This window comes from Canis lupus, chromosome 2 (assembly GCF_048164855.1).
Source record: "Canis lupus baileyi chromosome 2, mCanLup2.hap1, whole genome shotgun sequence".
NCBI lineage: Eukaryota > Metazoa > Chordata > Mammalia > Carnivora > Canidae > Canis > Canis lupus.
The window spans coordinates 3,969,912-3,990,879 of NC_132839.1; the positions used below are offsets into that span (position 1 = coordinate 3,969,912).

General features: G+C 44.7%; 1 protein-coding gene and 1 long non-coding RNA gene across 18 annotated transcripts in view; one reads left to right on the plus strand and one right to left on the minus strand.

Moving 5' to 3' along the window:
- Positions 1-4,773: 4,773 nt before the first annotated feature.
- The window catches only part of FER (FER tyrosine kinase), a 432,700-nt gene continuing 416,505 nt past the window's right edge, over positions 4,774-20,968 (minus strand). For 16 of the 17 annotated variants that reach the window (XM_072788238.1, XM_072788233.1, XM_072788277.1 and 13 more), the window contains 2 exons: positions 10,121-10,243; positions 4,774-8,945 (listed from right to left, as the gene is read on the minus strand). In XM_072788238.1, the coding sequence (XP_072644339.1) occupies positions 8,800-8,945; positions 10,121-10,243 (269 nt within the window). In that variant the 3' untranslated portion in view covers positions 4,774-8,799. Of the gene's footprint in view, positions 8,946-10,120; positions 10,244-10,582; positions 10,880-20,968 lie in introns of those variants that run through there. The other variant, XM_072788310.1, reaches the window with a different exon arrangement.
- Positions 10,971-20,968, plus strand: part of LOC140611676 (uncharacterized) — a 35,681-nt gene continuing 25,683 nt past the window's right edge. Inside the window, exon 1 of the long non-coding RNA XR_012012801.1 lies at positions 10,971-11,567. This is a non-coding gene — a long non-coding RNA (uncharacterized lncRNA). The remainder of the gene's footprint in view (positions 11,568-20,968) is intronic.

Consider the following 20,968-nt stretch of genomic DNA (forward strand, 5'->3'; position numbering starts at 1 on the left):
GATGAGGATGCGACCCCGGGTCTCCCAGCGGCTTGTGTCAGCAGCAGGTGCCTTGGGAGGCGGCGTCCGGGCCCGGCCTGTGTGCAGTGCTCAGGGCTTGGTGCTGGGGGCTCGGTGCTCGGTCCTTGGGGCTCAGGGCTTGGTGCTCAGTGGTTGGGGCTCAGTCCTAGGGGCTTGGGGCTCGGTGCTCGGTCCTCGGATCCGGCGCCGACTCCAGGAGCTCACAGCTCTCGTCCCGGCAGCTCTTCACCCACCGAGTGGCCACGGCCGCCTGCAGTGGGAGCCCGCTCACCCCGGGCTCGTGGGGGGGTGGCCTTCCTGGGCGGGGTGTGTGGGGGGTGCACCGCGACGGCCGGGGCTGCCCGAGGCCGAGGAGCACAGGTGCGGGGGGCAGTGTCAGAAATCAAAATCCCTGGAGGACGTGGTCCCGGGCTGGCAACTGGGCGCTGCCCTGACCGGGGATCCACTGAGGATCCCTGAGCAATGCTAAGGCTCAGGGCAGAGTGCTGAGGGGGCAGGGGGCGGCGGGGCGGACACAGGGGCTGGGGGCACAGAGGGGCAGAGGGGCCAGGGGCTCCGGGGGCAGAGGCACTGGGGCACAGACGGGCGGGGGGGGGGTAGAGGGTGAGGGGGCAGGGGGCCGGGGGCAGGGCCCGGGGGACAGAGGCCAGTGGGGGGCAAGGGGTTGGGGGCCGGAGCGCAGAGGGGGCAGAGGTGCAGGGGCAGGGGGCAACAGGTCGGGGTCAGGGCCCGGGGGGCCGGGGGCACAGAGGGGCGGGGGGCAGAGGGCCAGGGGGTGGGCGAAGGGGGTGAAGGGCAGGGAGGCCGGGCCTGAGGGGCAGGTCAGGGGCCAGGGGCCAGAGGGGCAGGGGGTTGGGGGCCAGGGGGCAGAGAGGGCAGAGGTGCCAGGGGCAGGGGGCAGGAGGTTGGGGTCAGGGCCCGGGGGGCGGGGGGCACAGAGGACCAGGGGGCAGGGGGTGGAGGGGGGCCGGGGGCGGGGTCAGAGCTGTCCAGCCTGTGGGTCCGTCTGTCCCCAGCAGCCCGGGCCTGCCCCCCAGGCTGTGGACAGGTGGCGTTGGGGGCCGCAGGGGCCGGGAGGCCACCGCTTCGAGCCGGACACCTGCAGAAGTCACAGGTGCGGCGGGAAGAAGGTTTCGGGCTGTGACCCGAGGCAGCTCGGGGATCCCGGCCCAAGTACCGGCCGCACCACTGTGGCCCCGTGGCCCGGCCTCCCTCCCGAACGGGCCCCTGGCCACCTTCCTCCCCCCAAGCCCTTTGTTATGTCTAAACAAGTCCTGTTATGAAACCACAAAGCCAGGGCACCTGGCAAAGGGCCAGTCGGCGCGGGAAGTGGGACTTGAAGTGCACCTGGGCTTCGACTTCCGAGTGGAGGGAGCAGCGAGGGACTGCGAGCAACACACACCCATCATCATCGGAACTCGTAAGCTTAATTACAGAGAAACCCAAAGCTAATAATTTTTTATGCACAGTTGCACCCCTAGGAGGCCAGTTACCATGGAGATCTGTCTCCTTCCTTCTCTTTCACTCGGAGCCGCTTATGTGGGAGAGGAAGCGAAGTGTAACCACAATGGAAAGATTCAGCGAGACGCCGCGCGGTTTGCTACAAATACTTAATATTTATTATGAGAATACAGTAGAAAGGCTCCGCGGACCTGTGCGCGGTCACTGGCCTGCTGGAAGAGAGGCTATTCAAAAATGATCCGAGTTTACAAAGATGATGAAATCCTGTTTTAAAGAACAGAAAACAGTCAAAAAACATTCTACAGTGTTGCCCAGGGTGGGAGGTGCGTCTCTTCCGAGGGTAAAAACTAACAAATAAAGGAGTGTTCAATACACATTCGAGCTGAAAATGGTCACAGACAGACAGACAACCAACTGCCCTTCTCAGTCCGCGGCCAGTCATCGTCCGACTTGTTCACAAAGCCACATACGCTCACCAAAGGCCTCGTGTGTAGGTTCTACACCTGGATTTTTTTTTTTTAATAAGCAGCACCCTATTTCCAGGTGCTACAACCTGCTACTATTGGCGCTGGAAGGGAACCCGGTGAACCGCAGGAGTGCTCTGCCCTGGTGATGCTGGCGGATGAACGCCTGCAGCTGGACCTCGAGAGCAGGCCCCCCGCACCCCGAGAGCAGGCCCGGGGGTCACAGTCCCCAGTCGCTTATTCATGGGCCAGTGGGCCGCCCACCCCGAGGCCCGGGCCTGCGCAGCTCATCTCGGCCGGGCTCCCTGGGGGGCTGTCCTCGGGACTCTAACACACTGGGTGTTTATCCCCCCACCTTCATCTGGCTTCTCCTCCCCCCTGCGTCCTGGGGCTGCAACTTCAGGGCCCTGCAAGCTCCCGAGAACACATGGAACACACCCAGGAAAACACACCAGACAACCGTGCACAAGGCCTGAGGATCCACGCCGCCCCCCGGCCGTGCACCTGTCGCCTAAGCAGGCCACCCGATACCCTGGCCACAGAGGTGCGACTGTCGACGCCGGCCAGCACGGCCGCCTCCGCGGGAGCCCAGGACCCGGACGGGGTCTGTAATGAAGTCACACGGCGGCACCCGGGCCGACTCCCCTTCTGCCGTTTGCAAGAGGCAGAGGCCCGGCCTGGCGAGCTGCTGGGCCTGCGGGGCTGGCCTTTGGCCCGGGCTCTCCCAACGGACAGGCCCTGCATCCCACGCCCCCTTCTTAGACCCTCGAGTTTTGAATTCAGGGCCCCGGGGAGTTGGAGCCCCCATGTGGGGCGGGGGCGCGGCTCATCCTCACCCAGACCCCACGGGCATGAGCTTTGACAAGCGCGACGTGACAAAAACCTTCATCCTGAGAGCCTGGACTCCTCCGCTTCATCTTTCGCCCTCACATTTTTGGGGTTCCCCGGGGGAGTTGGGGGTCTTGCTGAGGGCCGTCTCTGCTTACCCTGCGGTGCTCAGAACACCAGCATTTCCCCTCCACGTGTCCGTCCCGTGATCCCAAACGAGGACTTCTCCGGGGGGCCAGGGCCGGCCCTCCCTGAGCACACCGGGTGGAAGGAGGGGTTCCCGCCGCTGACGGCCAGTCGGCTCTCCTAGCGCCCCATGTTACAAGTGTCCCCACACCTCCGGCGTGCTCATTCGGACATTAGCTGCCGGTAAAGGCTTTTGTGTTGTGTTAGAGGATTAGGTAACTGAACCTGAGAAAAGGAAACGCCGCCAGAAAGGGGAAAACAAAACCCTCAGAAACAAAAGCCTAACAGAAAAAGTTGCTCCCCGCGCGGCTGCCGCGTACCTGGCGGGGCACGAGGTCGGGAAAAGTCTCCTGAATGAATAAGGCGGAGAGACACCCAATGGGACCACGAGGGGGTCATGGTCCTGGGGGCAGCACTGCAGGCCTGGGCCTCTGCAGGCTGGGGCTGGGCAGGCCAGACTTCCACGGCTTACAGCGCAACCGAGGCTGACCTCGGGCCACTGTGACCCTGCCGGCGAGGGGGGCGCCTTTCCTGTACCCACCCCCCCAGCACTGGGGATCCCACCCCAGGACATGGCTGGGCACCTGCCCTGCACCCTCCCCCCCCACCCCCGCCCAGCGCCCAGCTCAGGGATCCCACCTCAGCACCCGGCAGGGGCCCCTGGGGGCCCAGAGTCCACCTCAGGGAGGCTGGGGAGCACAGGAGGCGATCAGGGCCATGGAACCAGAGAAGAGCGCAGTGTCCGCCGGGCGGCAGGGAGCCCTGAGGGTCCCTGGGGCCCTGAGTCTTCCGCTTCGTTGCCTGGATCACCTGACGGGCTCAGCAGGCCTGGCTGCAGGCTGTGCCCTGGGAGCAGGGGACAGACACAGGAACCCGGCCCCTGCCCCGTGGCTCCTCGATCCCCAGGAGGAGCTCGGCTCACGATGGTCCCTCAGGGCGTAACCGGGGGTGGGGGGAACAGGGCTGGCCGCAGCCCATCGGGGCCAGAGGTCTCTAACAGTGGGACCAATGAGGGTCTTACATACCTGGACTCTAAGCACCGCAGGGAAGGAGCCTGAGCGCTGAGGCCTCGCAGCAGGTGGGCTGGGGCCGTGAGTGAGGCCGGGAGGCCTGCACAGGGACAGAGGCCCACACGCCGGCCCGCGGCCTCTTCTGCTTCTTTTGGCTCCCAGATCCTTCTCATTTCCTATAGGAAGGATCTGGGCTGGAGGCACCGGTCTCCTGGCACTTTCCGGTGACACTGTCTACGTCTCTGTTCTCCTGGAATTAGCCCACATCTGCAGCATCCCTGACAGCAACTGGCTCCTTGCTCTCCTGCCCCAGCACCTCCTTCACTGTCAAGCCTACGTTCTTACTCCTGGACAGGTTAAAGTGACTGGCACTCAGGTCAACAGGGTCTTTCTACCACCCAAGACGCTCCATCCTTATTAGGGAGCCAAGTGATTCTGAACGTCTATACTCCACAATTCAGAATTTAACCTCTGAGTCAGTGTGAGGCCGGAGGCCAGTTTTCAAGGGGGGGGGGTGAGCATATCCTAAGATTGAATTATGACTGAGCTACGGAGTTCATGCACCTTCTGTAGGACGGTATTATCCTTTAATACCAGATACTTGGGTCTCTAAGACTATCGGTATCTCCTTCAAGTAGGTAATCTTGTATGTGAGTATTTCCTTTTGCAGAAGTGAATATACAATTCGGGATTCTCCCCAATAATATAGTATTCAGGCTTAATGTGAAACTAATCAAAACAGAGAAAAATAAAATTGAAATATTTAATAAAAAAATGTCTGGTATGCATTGAGCAAATCAGAGTTAGTAATAAAAGAGGTAACTTTATTTTGATGGTAAACTTTCATGCTAACTTAATAGTATAATGGAAATGTAATATAAACTCATTTTCATATAAAATCTTTGTTTCCATTTAATTAACATATTAATACATAAAGAAGACGTGTCTTTTTTCAATGCCTGCCCTTTTGTTGCCCTTATTTTGCGTTGTTCTCGGTTCTGTGTGCGGGCTCTGACCTAGACCCAAAAGTCAGTCTTTGCAGACTGAGAACAGTGCCTACGGACGGTCAGTTCTGGTGGTAGGAGGCTCCTAACCTGCGGGTGCTGTGATCGAGGGGGGACCCGTAAAGGCAGAGGGCTGGGACAAATGGCCTGTCTTCAGAATGTGTCGGTCTCACTTCAGATGACCCCTGGCCACATGACAGTGCCCACAGAGCAGAGCACCTGAGGTTGGCAGGTACACCCTTGGAACGCCTGCCAACTCACAGGAAAGCACACTCCGGTGCAGTGCCTGAGCGCGCTCGTAATGACAGCACCACACCGTCACTGATTTTTGCATTGTAAGGTTGGTGTTCATCCCACGAACGAGGGCCTCAGTGTGGGGCGTATATTATGATTAAAACGCTTTCTTCTTGACACGGTCTTGCAGCTATTTTAGTGGTATTAGCCGAACTATATGAAACTATATGGCAAAACCAAAATGTGAGTATAAAACATAGACAAGGAAACCGTGTTGCGGCTTAAAGGAAATTAAACCTCTTTCAATGATTAAACATTAGCTTTTCTTTTAAAGAGAACCTTCGAATGAAAAAGTTGTGAAACGTGCACTGAACAATAGCAAATACAATTAGGCTCATGGTCTGTACTGATCTGCTGGTAAGATGTTTCAATAATGTCGTATTTGTGATAAAATGGTGATTTATGGGTGAAGAACTGTACTGCCTGTATTAGATTTGGGAGATAAGAGGGAAATGATTACATGAAATCTCTCACTGGGGACTCGGGGGCAGGATGGGCTGAAATAAGGCCTCTGGTTTTAGAAGTTTAAACAAAACCTATTAATCCTTTATTAATATTTTCCTGGAAGAGAAAGAATATATTCGTTTTGAGAAGTAACCTCAGATTGCATGGGATACGAAATTAATTTTCGGTTTCAGATATTGGTAGTAAACATTAATTTGACATTAAAAGATTTCATTTTTTGAAAAATGATGGGCTACCTAATTATTTGTCATAAAGGTTCCTGGGGGACTCAAGATGGAAAAATGCAGGTGAGTCAGGCTGCCTGGGCTCATCTTCTCCCCATCCCCACACTGTACTCATGAATTCAAGGAATCCTTGCAGGAGCTGTGTAGGAATGATACATGCAACTCTTTTGAAAAATCCATAACAACACAAAGATTTGTGACCTGGCTTAATTACATTCAGTCTAGTGGCAATTGTGGTTGCTGTTTTCTTACTAAACAAGTTATAGGGGTCCTGTGCATTTCTGAAGCCTTCTTTCCCTTACATCAACTTGCAAATTCAGAACAGTATTTATATGTATGCTTTCTGGGTATGGATTAGCCTCTTAAAGTACATAATTCCAATAATTATCACTGACAGAAGGGATGAATAAATTATGCTCCAAGCACAACAAAATTAAGAGTAAAAAAAATGGTTTGCATAAGTTTTTCTTAAATGCATGTGCCTATATTAAATTTAATATACCATACAACTGATCCTGAAAGACTCCCAATAAGTTATTAATCCTCAACTATACTGCTGCCTGCTTTGGGACAAAGAATAAGATAGAATTTAAATGCTGCAGATGTCACGATGTTTTGAAAAGCTTCTTTAATTTAAGCACAGAATTATGATGTGAATTGCAAATTCTAACAGCCCGGATGAGTGAAATATCAATGCCACGTTCATTCTTTACACCAGAATGCAAAAGATTAAGCTTTGGGTCTTGTTCACAAAATTAAAGCCAAAACCGTCATTCCCTCTCCTTGCAGAGAGCTTAGCACAGAGGCTAGTAAGTGATGAGAGGCTGTTTTCTTTAAACAAAGAATATTACAAAGAGACTCGTTTGGAAGTACGGACAAAAGGTAAAAATGTCCCATCTGACTCGTTCTTTTGAAGGCTGGCAAGTGCCTGAAGACCCCGGCACTTAATTAATGCGTCTGTGTTTTGATTTACCGTATATGCCTTCAAAGGAGGTTTCCATTTATTTACCGTATCTGACAGAAGGGGAGACAATGCTGATTTTTTAAAAAGTTGCTTTGTCTGTTGCAGTGTGTTTTGCAGGGCGAGTTTATTCAGCTTTCATTGGAGTCTGGATGTAGTGATTATTAAATGTGCACACACCCTGCAAGGAAATTGAAATGACAGACACAAGGCATCTTCTTCTCTTCAGTATTGTCCTTTATACCTGTTAGAGTACTGGGTGCGGGTTCTGTGCACTGGTATTGGTGGGCAGCAAACAGCTGGAGGGGGCAGCGGGAGTTTTCTATCCCATAAGCTCTTCCAATAGATATAACCAAACGATCACTAAGGTGCTAGTTATCTGGACACAGGCCCGAGCACTCACTAAGAGCTCTCAAGCCACATTTACCCCTGAGCATGACCATCTCCTGCACACATATTTATCCTGAGAGGCAACTATATACAGAACACAGGGGTGAGTTCCCTGGATGCAGCTAATATTCAGCTCAACAGAAGCCTACCCTCAGCTCTGTGTTACGTGTTATCTACCTGGAGCATCCCCAGAACTGCGCCTGCACACCTGTCAGCTAAGATAAGGACGTCCAGGTAGCAGGATAAGGGTAAGTGAAGGGACAGCGGAAACGGGAGGGCTGTCCCTGTGTCTTCGCCCTCAGCGATGTTCATTTAACTTCTTAACGGTTTGCTCCTGCTTATTGGCAGCATGTGTGTGATGGCAACATCAGTGTGTTGATGAACTAGAATCATGAAATCCTTTCAGCTCTGGAAATGGGTGGAAATCAAGAGGATTAACTACCAGGGTGTCTCCTCTGAGGTGAAGGTACTTAACCAAAGGTAGGCTCTTATTTCTGTGACCTTGTGCTCTGTAGTTTCGCTAAAAAGTTTTTTTGCTGCCATTAAGCTCTAACTAACTATGAACTTCTGGAAACATTTCTTACAATTTTTGTTGTGAATTCAGACCATAAAATAATAGGTCGGTGTGTGTGTGTGTGTGTGTGTGTGTGTGTGAAAAGGCATAACTCTGATAAGAAGGCAGACTTTATATTTTCCTTCTCTTCCCTTTGATTGCTTCAGTAGCTGCTCCTTTCTCCAGACCACCCCCCCCAACCAAACTTGCTTCTTGCTGGCACAGCTCCCAAAAAACCTCCTTTAAAGAGCTGCTATTTCAACCCTAAGCATGGGCTCTGGGAGGACATTCCATGCATCGCTGGCCAATGCCCAGACAAAGGAGCAGGGGAAACAGCTACCTTCCTAATAATACAGGAATGTGATGCTTCCCACACGGCACTTATTTCTGGCAAGAAAGAAGAGAAAAACCCTAAGAGGTCCAACTAATTCCCAATATAAAATGGTGTTTACAAACAGAATCTTGCCTTGGCAGAGCAAAGAGCCGCCTTTGGTTGGAATGTGTCCTGCAGACATGGCATTACCAATGCTGCTTTTAGCACCGATGGAGTAGGGTCTGTGGCATAGGGCAGCAGCCCGGGGACTGCGCCTGAAGTAGAAAACCTCTGACAAACATCAGTGGTCCTGGTGTGGGAAAGATCTGCTCTTCCCTTACACCGAGAGGCTGTGCTTTTCTATTTACAGTGGCCTGAAATGGCAGGATTGCTGCGGTGAGCTAATAAAGCCCTTGGTAAGAGTGTCTGTTTCTTGAATACATTTTTGCCCTTGTCTTTTTTTGTGAGTGGCACATACTTAAAAACAAAACAAAACAAAACAGTTAATAACAAAAATCACCTTAGAAGACTGTTGCAGGTAATGTGGTATAAACTCATTGTTAGCGGGGAGAACGATGTCACTCTGCCAGACGCCCAGGTCCCGGAGGCGGTTGGCACTGCTCCGTCACTGTGTGACTTTCTTCTTGATGACCGTGAGCTCTTTCTGAAGTTCACTGAACTTGGGGCGGTTTTCAGGTTTATAATCCCAACACTTCATCATAATTTTAAAAATGTCCTCTGGGCAATGCTGGGGGGCTGACATTCGGTACCCTGAAGACCCAAGAGGAAGAGAGCAGAGGGTTCAGGAAAGACGGAAATGCGCACATGGGGACTTATGTGGCTGGTGATCTTCAGTACCTTATGTAGTAGGTGGAACAGAGACAGAAAACCCGTTTCAGGGCACACTGACTTCTGTTTTCTACAAGTGATGCAGAATTCAGTATTACAGAGCCATCGGGTTACCTTTTGGCTGGAATAACTCATTTTTCATGTGTTCATTTGTCACAAAGTCTGAGGCAAGATAGATCACATACAAACACATATTTTAGTTGCTCTCAGCATTTGCTTCTGCTTTTAGAATGTGCTGTTAGGTGGTGTGGGCCGAGCTTTAGAGAATCATCTATACAACCCAGGGTTCTGGAGATGAAGAGAGGATGAGGATTTTATAGACACTAATTCAAACGTGAAATAAAAATGAACAGGAGTTCTATTCCTTGACAGCCCAAGAACAGCCTTGAATTCGAAGCCACCTGGCGGTGTGCCGGGCCATGCGCACCTGCCTGTGGTCGCGGATGCGGGGAGGAGGATGGCTGAGAGGGGAAAGCAGGGGGCTGGCAAGTCCTCCTCCTGCACCAGGTCTACAGCCTGGCCCCTCCAGAGCATCAGCAGGCACCACCACCGCGTCGAAAGCATTCTCTCTGCTGCAAGCCGCAGATGACACAGGTGCACGCCAGTGTGTCACCATCACCCACCTGTTCCCGTTTCTGATCTGGGAGCAGTACATGGCTTCTTCAGAAACGTCAGAAAATTTTCAAACACTTCACTCTCCAGTCTAACTATGTTTCAATTTACGATACTATTAATGGCGCTCAGTTGGCACAGAATAAAAAAAAAAAATAAGAGGTTGGGGAACGCTACTCTATTTTCTTGAAGGCAGGGAGAGGCACAGCCTTGCAGGTGTCATGCCAGGCCGGGGCAATGGGAGACAAGCCTGTAGCTCTGTTTTTAAAACTATTGGAATCCTTAGAAGTTTCTTTGGTGGTTGTTGGTTTTCGTTTTGTAAGCACCCCCCACCCGCCACCATCCATGGGATGCCAAAGCAGATACAGCGGCACCTCCGTGGTCTTGTTCACACGCCCTCCTCGTGCTGGGCCGTCCCTGGACCCGGTGTTAGCACGGCCCCCGGGGCTGGAGGCGAACCCTTCCACCCCATGTCTTTGGCTCACCTCTTTCCACTTGCTCCCGCGCCTGCTGATTTGTCATTCCGGGGTAGGGGCACACTCCTAAGCTGAAGGTCTCCCAGAGGAGGATGCCGAAGCTCCACACGTCGCTCTCAGAACTGTATCTCCCTGCAGGCGGACAAAACCATAACCAGGTAAGCGGGTGATGCGGGGGCCACTTCTGTTCTGCGTGCCTCTGCCGGGCACACGTGAGCGTACTTAAACTTGCCCACGGAACGCCAGTAACTAGTCACTGGTTTTCCTTTGCAGAACTAGTACTATTACCAACTAAATGAATAGGCAGGCTGCTAGTTTAACAAGATCAGCGTTCAAGTCGCTCTCCCCCCACCAAAACCAAATATCCGGCCAGCACGCCAGCCCACTTTCCCTGTGGCATTTAAATGAGATGGATGACTTACGTAGAAAAAGATATAAATTTGTAGACATCAAAGCCTTAGGAGACTAAGCAAGTCGGATTTCTGCAATTTTGTTTTCTGCCTGCATCATTTTCTTTCCATTAAAATCACAAACTTAAAGCAATAATGAAAGCTTCTTCAGTTTTGTTTTGTTTTATTTTGTTTTTTTTACTCATCACTGTGTGCAGATATTCCTACATCCTTAAAGTTCTCATTTTCTCCACGGTTTTATTTATGGAAAATATATTTTTTTCCTGCATATTTTGAATACAGTAGAATCATTGTAGCTGGCTGATAAAAACAACTTCTTTAAATTACACGGTGCCTTGTGTTTCGTCAAAATACCTTGCTGCAAAAAAAAAAAACAAAAACAAAAACAAAACTCTTGCTGCACCTGTTTTATTGAGCTACAAGAACTAATAAGCTCTTCAGAATTTTTTTTTTTTTTTTTTGGTAGTCTTGTAGAGAAGCACAGAGATAAAAAGCACAAGATACCTCCTGGAGATGGATGTGGAAACAGAAAAATCCTTTCCATCTTCTAAGAGGCTAAGAAAATGTAAAGATTTTCACAACACATTTGTATTGTAATTTTCGTTTTACACCGAGAGCGTATACGATCGTGACGAAACTGCCCCTGTGGTGGTGTAAACGGATTTTTCCATGATTTCATTCCTATCCCCATGGTTAGCTGCCCGCCTCTACTCTGCTGCTCCAGGACCGGGAACACCCCTCCGTTATAAACGCCTTGTTACTTTCAAGGAAGAAGAGGCCTCTGTCTCTCGCTTGAACAAAGTCAGATGAGAATGGGAGCGAGCCTGCGCTTCGCGAGCTGAGTGTGGGTGCGGATCTTCCCCTGCAGCTGCGGGAATTAGCTTCCTTACTAGACAGTGATTATGGAAATTCACTACGCTGTTCGGCAGTAGGATTAGTTTTCTGGTCTGCCTATCCACTCTCTCCAGGTTCCCCAGCCCATAATTTAATATGTTTCAGGAAAGTCACTCAATGGCTACAAGATCAATTCTGGGAGAAAGTCAAAGGTACGCAAAACTAAATACTTTGTTTTTTGTAAGATAATACCAGGGTAGAGATCAAGAAGGGTATGTTGTCTATCGACCAAGATCACCTTCTAACAGTGAAAGTTAATAACCTCGTTCTATAACCTTGACTTTGAACCTGGTTTTGCTGGGATAATTTAAATTTATTTTTAAAGATATTTTAAATTTATCTACTTATGTTAGTGAGGTATAATTGATAAGTATTATATTAGCTTTAGTGTATAGCATAATGAATCAATATTTGTACATTTTGCAAAATGATTAATGTGGTAAATCTAATTGACATCCATCACCATACTTAGTTACAATTTTTTTTCTTGTGATGAAAACTGTAAAGGTTTACTGTCTTAGCTATTTTCAAATGAGCAATATAGGAATATTAATTACAGTCATTGTGCTTTGTTTTATATACCCATGATTTCTTTTTTTCACGACTGGAAATTAGTACCTTTTGACGCCTTTCACCCATTTTACCCATCCCCTACCTCTGGCAACCACCAACCTGTTCCCTGTATCTATAACCTAGGTTTTCTTCCTTTCTCTTTTCTTTTCTTTTCCCTCCCTCCCTCCCTTCCTTCCTTCTTTTTAAGATTTCATGTGAAAGTGAAACCATAAGTTATTTGTTTTTCTCTGACTTATCTCACTTAACATAATGAGCTTGAGGTCCATCCATGGTGCCACAATGGCAAGATACTATTTTCTACGGCTGAGTAATATTCCCTTGCATATGTATACCACATCGTCTCTATCTTTTTATCTGTCAGCGGACACTGATTGACATGTCATAGCTACTGTAAATAATGCTGCAATGAATATGGGAAGGCATCTATCACTTCCAGTTAGTGTTTCCTTTTTCTTCAAATAAATACCCAGAAGTTAAAATACTGTATCATATAGTTCTTTTTTTTTTAATTTTTTTTTTTTCCTTAGGAATCATCATACAGTTTTCCTTAGTGGCTTCACTACACATATTTTCAGCAGCAGCGCACAAGAAGCTTCCCTTTCTTCACATCCTAACAAACATGTTATTTGTGGTCTTTTTTTTTTTTTAAAGATTTTTTATTTATTTAATCATGATAGATCCACAGAGAGAGAGGGAGAGGCACAGGCAGAGAGAGAAGCAGGCTCCATTCAGGGAGCCCGACACGGGACTCGATCCTGGGTCTCCAGGATCTGGCCCTGGGCTGAAGGCAGCGCTAAACCACTGAGCCACCCGGGCTGCCCTGGTCTTTTTGATTATAGTCCTAGTAACAGGTATGAGGTGACCTCATTGTAGTTTTATAGACACACACACACACACACACACACACAGCCCCCACATCTTCTTTATCCATTCATCTATCAACAGACACAGGTTGCTTCCCTATCTTGGCTATTATAAATAATGCTGCGATAAACAAAGGAGTGCATATATCTTTTTGAATGAGTGTTTTCATTTTCTTCTGATAAACAGTAGTGAAATTATGGGACTGTATGGTGTTTTTATTTTTAATTTCTTGAGGAACCCCTAAACTGTTCACTACAGTGGCTGTACTAATTTACATTCCTATAACAGAGCAAAGGGCTTGTTTTTCTCCACATTCTCGCCAATACTTGTTCTTTCTTTTAGATTCTAGCCATTCTTATAGGTGTAAGGTGATATTTCAGTTTGGTTTTGATTTGCATTTCCTTGATGATGAGGGATATTAAGCATATTTTCATGTGTCTGTTGGCTCTCTGTATGTCTTCTTTGGGAAAAAATGTTCAGGTCCTCTGCCCATTATTTAATCAGATTATCTGTGGGTTTTTTGGAGTTGTGTAAGTTCTTGATATACTTCGGATATTAACCCTTATCAGATATCTCATTTACAAATATCATCTCTCATTCAGAAGGCTGCCTTTTTTGTATTGTTGATGGTTTCCTTTGCTGTGCAGCAGAGTATTTTGGTGTAGTCCCAATGGTTTATTTTTGCCTTTGTTTCATTTGCCTGAGGAGACCTACCTAGAAAAATGTTGCTAAGGCTAGTATCAAAAATATCAATGTTTTCTTCTAAGAGTTTTATGGTTTCAGGTCTCACATTTACATCTTTATTTTGAGTTTATTGTTGTGTGGTATAGTAAGACAGTGGTCCAGTTTTGTTCTTTTGGCTGCAGCTATCTAGTTTTCCCAGCACCATTTATTAGTATTTTTTAAAAAAATATTTATGTAAGTAATCTCTATACACAAAATGGGGATCAAACTCATGACCTTGAGATCAAGAATCATACACTCTTCCAACTGAGCAAGCCAAGTGCTCCATCCCAGCACCATTTATTAAAAAGATTGTCTTTTCCTCAATGTATATTCTGGTCTCCTTTATCATAGCTCAAGTGACCATATAAGCATGGTTTTATACCTGGATTCTTTTCTGTTCCATTGATCTATGTGTCTGTTTTTGTGCCAATACCATACTTTTTTGATTCCTACAGCTTTGTAGTATATCAGAATCTGGAATTGTGATAACTTCAGCTTTTTGCTTCTTTCTCAATACTACCTTGGCTCTTCAGAGTCTTTTTGTGATTCCATACAGATTTTAGGACTATTTATTCTAGTTCTTTGAAAAATACTATTGGTATTTTGATAAGGATTGCATTGAATCTGTAGATGGCTTTGGGTTGTATGGACATTTTAATAATGCTATTTCTTCTAACCCATGAGCATGGTATGTCTTACCATTTGCTTTTATCATTTTCAAATGCCTTTCTTTCATCAGTGTTTTATAGTTTTCAGAGTACAGGTCTTTCCCCTCCTTGGTTAAGTTTGTTCCTAGATATTTTACTATTTTAGTGCAAATGTAAGTAGAATTGTTTTAATTTCTATTTTTGCTACTTTGTTTTTAGTGTATAAAAATGCCATAGATTACTGTATGTTAATCTGTATCCTGCAACTTTATTATTATTATTATTTTTTTAAATTTATGATAGTCACACAGAGAGAGAGAGGCAGAGACACAGGCAGAGGGAGAAGCAGGCTCCATGCACCGGGAGCCCGATGTGGGATTCGATCCTGGGTCTCCAGGATCGCGCCCTGGGCCAAAGGCAGGCGCCAAACCGTTGTGCCACCAAGTGATCCCTGTATCCTGCAACTTTATTAAATTTATTTATTGTAATAGTTTTCTGTGCAGTCTTTTGGGTTTCCTGTGTATAGCATCATGTTATCTGTAAATAGAGACAGTTTTACTTCTTCCTTACCAACTTGGATGCGCTTTCTTTTTCTTATCCCACTGCTATGGTTAGGACATCCAATACTATGTTGGATAAAAGTGGCAAGAATGGACATCCTTGTCCTATTCCTTATCTTAGAGGAAAAGCTCTCAGTTTTTCACTATTGAGTATGATGTTAGCTGTGAGTTTTCATATATGGCCTTACTATGTTGAGGTATGGTCCATCTAAACCCACCTTATTAAGAATTCTTAACATGAATGGATATTGAATTTGGTCAAATGCATTCTGTGCATCTAACTGAAATGGTCCTATGATTCTTATCCTTATTTTGTTAATGTGGTGTATCATTTTGATTGATTTGTGACTATTAACACATCCTTGCACTCCTTGAATAAATCCTACTTGATTGTGGTGAATGATCCTTTTAATGTAATGTTGAATATGGTTTGCTAATTTTGTTGAGGGTTTTTGCATCTTTGTTCAACAGGGACAGTGGCATAGTTTTCTTTTTTTGTAGTGTCTTGGTCTGGTTTTGGTATAAAGGTAAGGCTACCTTATAGGATGTTTTTGGAAACTTTCTTTCCTCTTCCATTTCTTTGTATAATTCGAGGAATATAAATATTAACTCTCCCTTAAATGTTTGATAGAATTCACCCGTGAATCCATCTGGTTCTGGACTTCAGTTTGTTGGGAACTTTTTGATTACCAACTCAATTTGGTTATTAGCAACTGGTCTGATCAGATGTTCTACTTGTTCCTAATTTTTATTTTTAAAAAGTTTTTAAAAAGATTATTTATTCACAAGAGATATATAGAGGGGCAAAAACATAGGCAGAGGGAGAGGCAGGCTCCCTGTGGGGAGCCTGATGTGGGACTTGATCCCAGGACTTGAGTCAAAGGCAGATGCTCAACCACAGCTACCCAGGTGCCCCCGTTCCTAATTTTTAGAAGATGTTTCTAGAAATTTATCCATTTCTTCTAGGTTTTCCAATTCATTGGCATAGAATTTTTTGCAGTAGTCTCTTGTAATCCTTTGTACTTCTGTCATCTTGGTTGTTACTTTTCTTTCATTTCTGGTTTTATTTGGGTCCTCCTTATTTCTTGATGAGTCTGGCTAGAAATTTAGCAATTTTGTTGATTTTTTCAAAGAACCAGATCTTGGTTTCACTGATTTTTTTCTTTCTTTCTTTCTTTTTTTTTTCAAGTCTCTCATTTATGTCTACTCTGATCTTTATTTCTTTCCTTCTACTAACTCTGGTCTTTATATATGTTACTCTTTTTCTAGTTCCTTTAGGTGTAAGGTTGGATTGTTTGAGATTTACTTTTTGTTTCTTGAGGAAGACCTGTATCACTATGAGTTTCCCTTAGAACTCCTTTTGCTGCATCTCAAAGATATTGAACCATTTCCCTTAGAACTCCTTTTGCTGCATCTCAAAGATATTGAACCATTGTGTTTTCAATTTCATTTGTCTCCATGTATATTTTATTTCCTCTTTGATTTTTTTCATTGACTCATTGCTTGTTTAGTGGCATGTTGTTCATCCTCCATGTGTTTGTGCTTTTTCAAGTTTTTTTCCTGTAATTGATTTCTAGTTGCATACTGTTGTGATCAGAAAAGATGTAAAATATGACATCAGTCTTCTTAAATGTATTGAGACTTACTTTGTGGCCTAAGGTGATCTATTCTGGAGAATGTTCTATGTGCAGTTGAAAAGAATGTGTGTTCTGTGTCTTTGGGTGGAATGTTCTATATAGATCTGTTAAGTCCATCTGGTCTATTGTGTCATCCAAAGACACTGTTTCCTTATTGATTTTCTGCCTGGATGAGCTCTCCATTGATGTGAGTAGGGTTTTAAAGTCCTCTACTATTATTTTATTAGTATCAAACTCTTCCTTTATGTCTGTTAATATTTGCTTTATGTATTTAAGTGCCCCAATATTGGGTGATAGATATTTACAACTGTTATATCCTCTTGATCCTTTATCATTATGTATTGCCCTTCTTTGTCTCTTGCTACAGTCTTTGTTTTAAAGTCTGTGTTGTCTTATATGAATATTACCCTTTCCTTCCATATTTTTCTTCTAATTATGTCCTTTTCCACTTAAAAAAGTCCCACTTGGGCTGCCCACTACTCTTCCTTTAATTCTGGATGATAACCTTCCCAGGTGGAGTATTTTTGGTTGTAGGTTTTTTCCTTTCAGCACTTCGAATATCATGATGCCATTCTCTTCTGGCCTGCAAAATTTCTGCCGAAAAAATAAGCTTTATAGGATTTCCCTTGTATGTTACAAGTTGCTTTTTTCTTTTGCTGCTGTAACATTTTTTTAAATCTTTATACTTTGAAATTTTAATTATATGTGTCATGGTGTGGGTCTCCTTGGATTTATCTTGTTTAATGTGTTTCCTTCCCCAGGTTAAGTAAGTTTTCAGTTATTCTTTCTTTCTTTTTTTTTTTTTTAAGATTTTATTTATTTATTCATGAGAGACACAGAAAGAGAGGCAGAGACATAGGCAGAGGGAAGAGAAGCAGGCCCTATGCAGGAGCCTAATGCAGGACTCAATCCTGGAACTCCAGAATCATGTCCTGAGCTGAAGGCAGATGCTCAACCGCTAAGCCAGGCATCCCTCAGCTATTATTTCTTGAAACAAGTTTTTTACTCCTTTCTCTTCTCCTTCTGGAACCCCTATAATGTATTTTTTCACTTGATGTTAAGAGGAAGGTTATGATCCCTTAACCTATCCTCATTTTTAAAATTCTTTTTTTACTTTTTGCCTTTCTACTTGAGTACTTTCTATTACCCTGTCTTCCAAATTGCTGATCTGTTCTTCTTCATCCTCAAATCTAATATTGATTACATCTAAGTATATTTTTCATCTTGGTTATTGTATACTTCAACTGATTATTTCTATTTTACATTTTCTACCTCTTAGTGAAATTCCCACAAAGTTCATCATCCATTCTTCTCTAGTCTGGTGAGCATCTTTATGGCAGTACTTTGAGCTATTTCTCAAATAGACTTGGTTATCTCCCGTTTCATTTAGTTCTTTTTCTGAGGTTTTGTCTTGTTCTTTCATTTGGAACATCTTCCTCTGTCTTTTCATTTTGCTTATCTTTCTGTGTTTCTTTTTATAAACGAGGCAAAACTGCTATGTCTTCTAGATCTTTCTGTGTTTCTTTTTATAAATGAGGCAAAACTGCTATGTCTCCTGAACTTGAGAAAATGGTCATGTGTATGGGCATCCCCTGTGTAGAATGTGTGTTTCTGGCTGGCTGAAGCTGTGGCTGATAGGCTCTGGGGGTCCCAGGCACTCTATACTGGGCTTCCCTGATGGGATGACTGGAGCAGAACTGGCCATGGGACAGAGCAATCCTAGACTCTTTGTGCAGAGGGTGCCCTGGCAGGACAGCTAAAGCTGAAGTAGACATGGGCTAGGGTGATCCTGGGGCTCTCCACACAGATCATCTTGACAGGAGAGCTGAGGCTAAAGTGGGTGAAAGCCAGGGGGTCCTGGGATGCTCTATGCAGGATGCATCCTGGTAGGATGGCTGAGCCAGGACAAGGTATAGGCTGAGTGGTCACAGAGCACTCTGCACCCAGGAGGATCCTAGCAAGTCATTTGGAGCCACAGTAGTATGGGCCTGGTGTCTTTCAGGGTGCATTGCACCTTTGTCATCTTGGCAAGACAGCTACAGATGTAATGAGCACTGATCGGGGTGTCCTGGTGTGTGCTGTGCTGGGTGGGGCTGCTTTGGTAGGATGGCTTGTGTTGGTATGGGCTGGGAGTTCAGGGTTCACTGAGGAGGTAGGTTGGCTTTCAAGGTGGAGGGGAGTATAAACCATGGCACTTGCCAGCCCCTCTGATTCGGAGAGAGTTCCAGCAGCTCCCCTGCTATTAGGAAGAGTTCCAGAGCTGGATCTTTTATATTCTAGTTGCTTTTTTAACCAGGCTTTTTTTTTTTTTTTTCCCAGTATCACAGAGCATCTGGGGCATGTATGTCATTGTGATTTTGATTTGCATTTCCTTGATCTTGATGATTAATAATGTTGAACATCTTTCATGTACTTATTGGCCATCTGTATGTCTTCTCTGGAAAACATATAGGAGAAGCCCAGAAATAAACCAATGTATATATGTCAATCAATTTACAATGGAGGATCCAAGAATATACAAGTTTGCCCATTTTTTTAATTGAATATTTTTTTGATATTGAGTTGTATGAATTATTTTGGATATTATTAGCCCTTTATCAGATACATGATTTGCAAATACTTTCTCTCATTCAGCAGGTTGCCATTTCATTTTGTTGATGCTTTATTTTGCTATGCAGAAACTTGTAGCTTGATGTAGTCATACTAGCTTATTAAAGTAGAAAACCTTTGCTTTTCGTGTCAGATCCAAAAAATGGTTTCCAAGACCAAGTCAAGGAAATTACTGCCTATGTTTACTTCTAGGAGTTTTGTGGTTTTGAGTCTTCTGTTAAAGTCTTGAATCCATTTTGAGTTAATTTTTGTGTATGGTATAAGATAAGTTTCATTCTTTTGCATGTGATTGTGTAGTTTTCCCAGCAGCATTTATTGAAGAAACTGTCCCTTCACTATTGTATATTCTTGGGTCCTCTGTTGTAAATTGACTGATTGACCATATATACGTTGGTTTATTTCTGGGCTCTCTTGTTTCATTGATCCATGTTATCTGTTCTTATGCCAATACTGTACTATTTCAATTACTATAGCTTTTTAAGTACAGTTTGACATCAGGGAACACAATGCCTCCAACTTTTTTCTTTCTCAAAATTGCCTTATTCACGATCTTTTGTGGTTTCATACAAATTTTAGAAGCTTTTTTGTCCTAATTCTTTCAAAAACAAACCCACAGATTGCTATGGGTAGTATAGACATTTAACAATATTAATCCTCCTAATCCAGGAGCATAGGATATCTTTCCATTTATTCGTATAGTCATCAATTTCTTTCATTAAATCTTACAGTGTATGCGTACAAGTCTCTCACCTCCTAGGTTAAATTTATCCATAGGCATTTTATTCCTTTTAATGCAATTGTAAATGGAATGGTTTTCTCAAGTTCTCTGACAGTTCATTTCAATGTATAGAAATGCAACAGATTTTTTGCATACTATACTTTGCAACTTTAATTGAATTCATTGATTAGTTCTAACAGTTTATTGGTAGAGTCTTTAGTGCTTCTATATACAATAATGTCATTTGCAAAGAGTGATAATTTTATTTCTTTTCCTGTTGTAATGCTTTCTATTTTATTTTTACCTAATTTCTCTGGCTACAACCTCCAATACTATGTTGAATAAAAGTGGTGACAGTGGGAATCCTTGTCTTGTTCCTGATCTTAGAAAAGCTTTCAGCTTTTCACTGTTGAGTATGGTGATAGCTGTGGGCTTGTGTCACAGCTATATGACACAGCTTGTGTCATATGGCTTGTATTATGCTCATATATGTTCTTTCTATATCAAATTTGTTGAGATTTTATCACAAATGGGTGTTGAATTTTATTAAATGCCTTTTCTGTAACTACTGGGATGATAATTTTTATCATTCCTTTTGTTAATATGGCACATCTCTTTGATTGATTTGTGGAGGATAAAACATTCCTGCATCCCTGAGATAAATCCCACTTGAATACGGTGTATAACCTCTTAATTCATTGTTGAATATGGTTTGCTAAAATTTTGTTGAGGCATTTACATCTATGTTCATAAGGGATACTGGCTTGTAATATTCTTTTCTTGTGGTGTCCTTGTCTGGTTTTGATATCAGGGTGATGCTGGCCTTTAAAAATGACTTTGGAAGTATTTCCTCCTATTTTTTTTTGGAAAAGTTTTAAAGAAGAATTAACAATGTTTTTAAAAAAGGTTTATTTATTTATTCATGAGAGAGACAGAGAGGCAGAGGCAGAAGCAGGCTCCCTGCAAGGAGCCTGATGTAAGACTCAATCCCAGGACCCTGGTATCATGGCCTGAGCCAAAGGCAGACGCTCAACCACTGAGCCACCCAGGTGCCCCAAAGAAGAATTAACATAAATCCTTCTTCGTGTTTGGTAGAATTTACCAGTGAAACAAGTGGTCCTGAACTTTTGTTTGTTGTTATTGTTTACTATTAAGGAAACTGAATTACTAATTGATTTGTCAGATTTTCTATTTTTTTGTAATTCAGTCTTGGTAAGT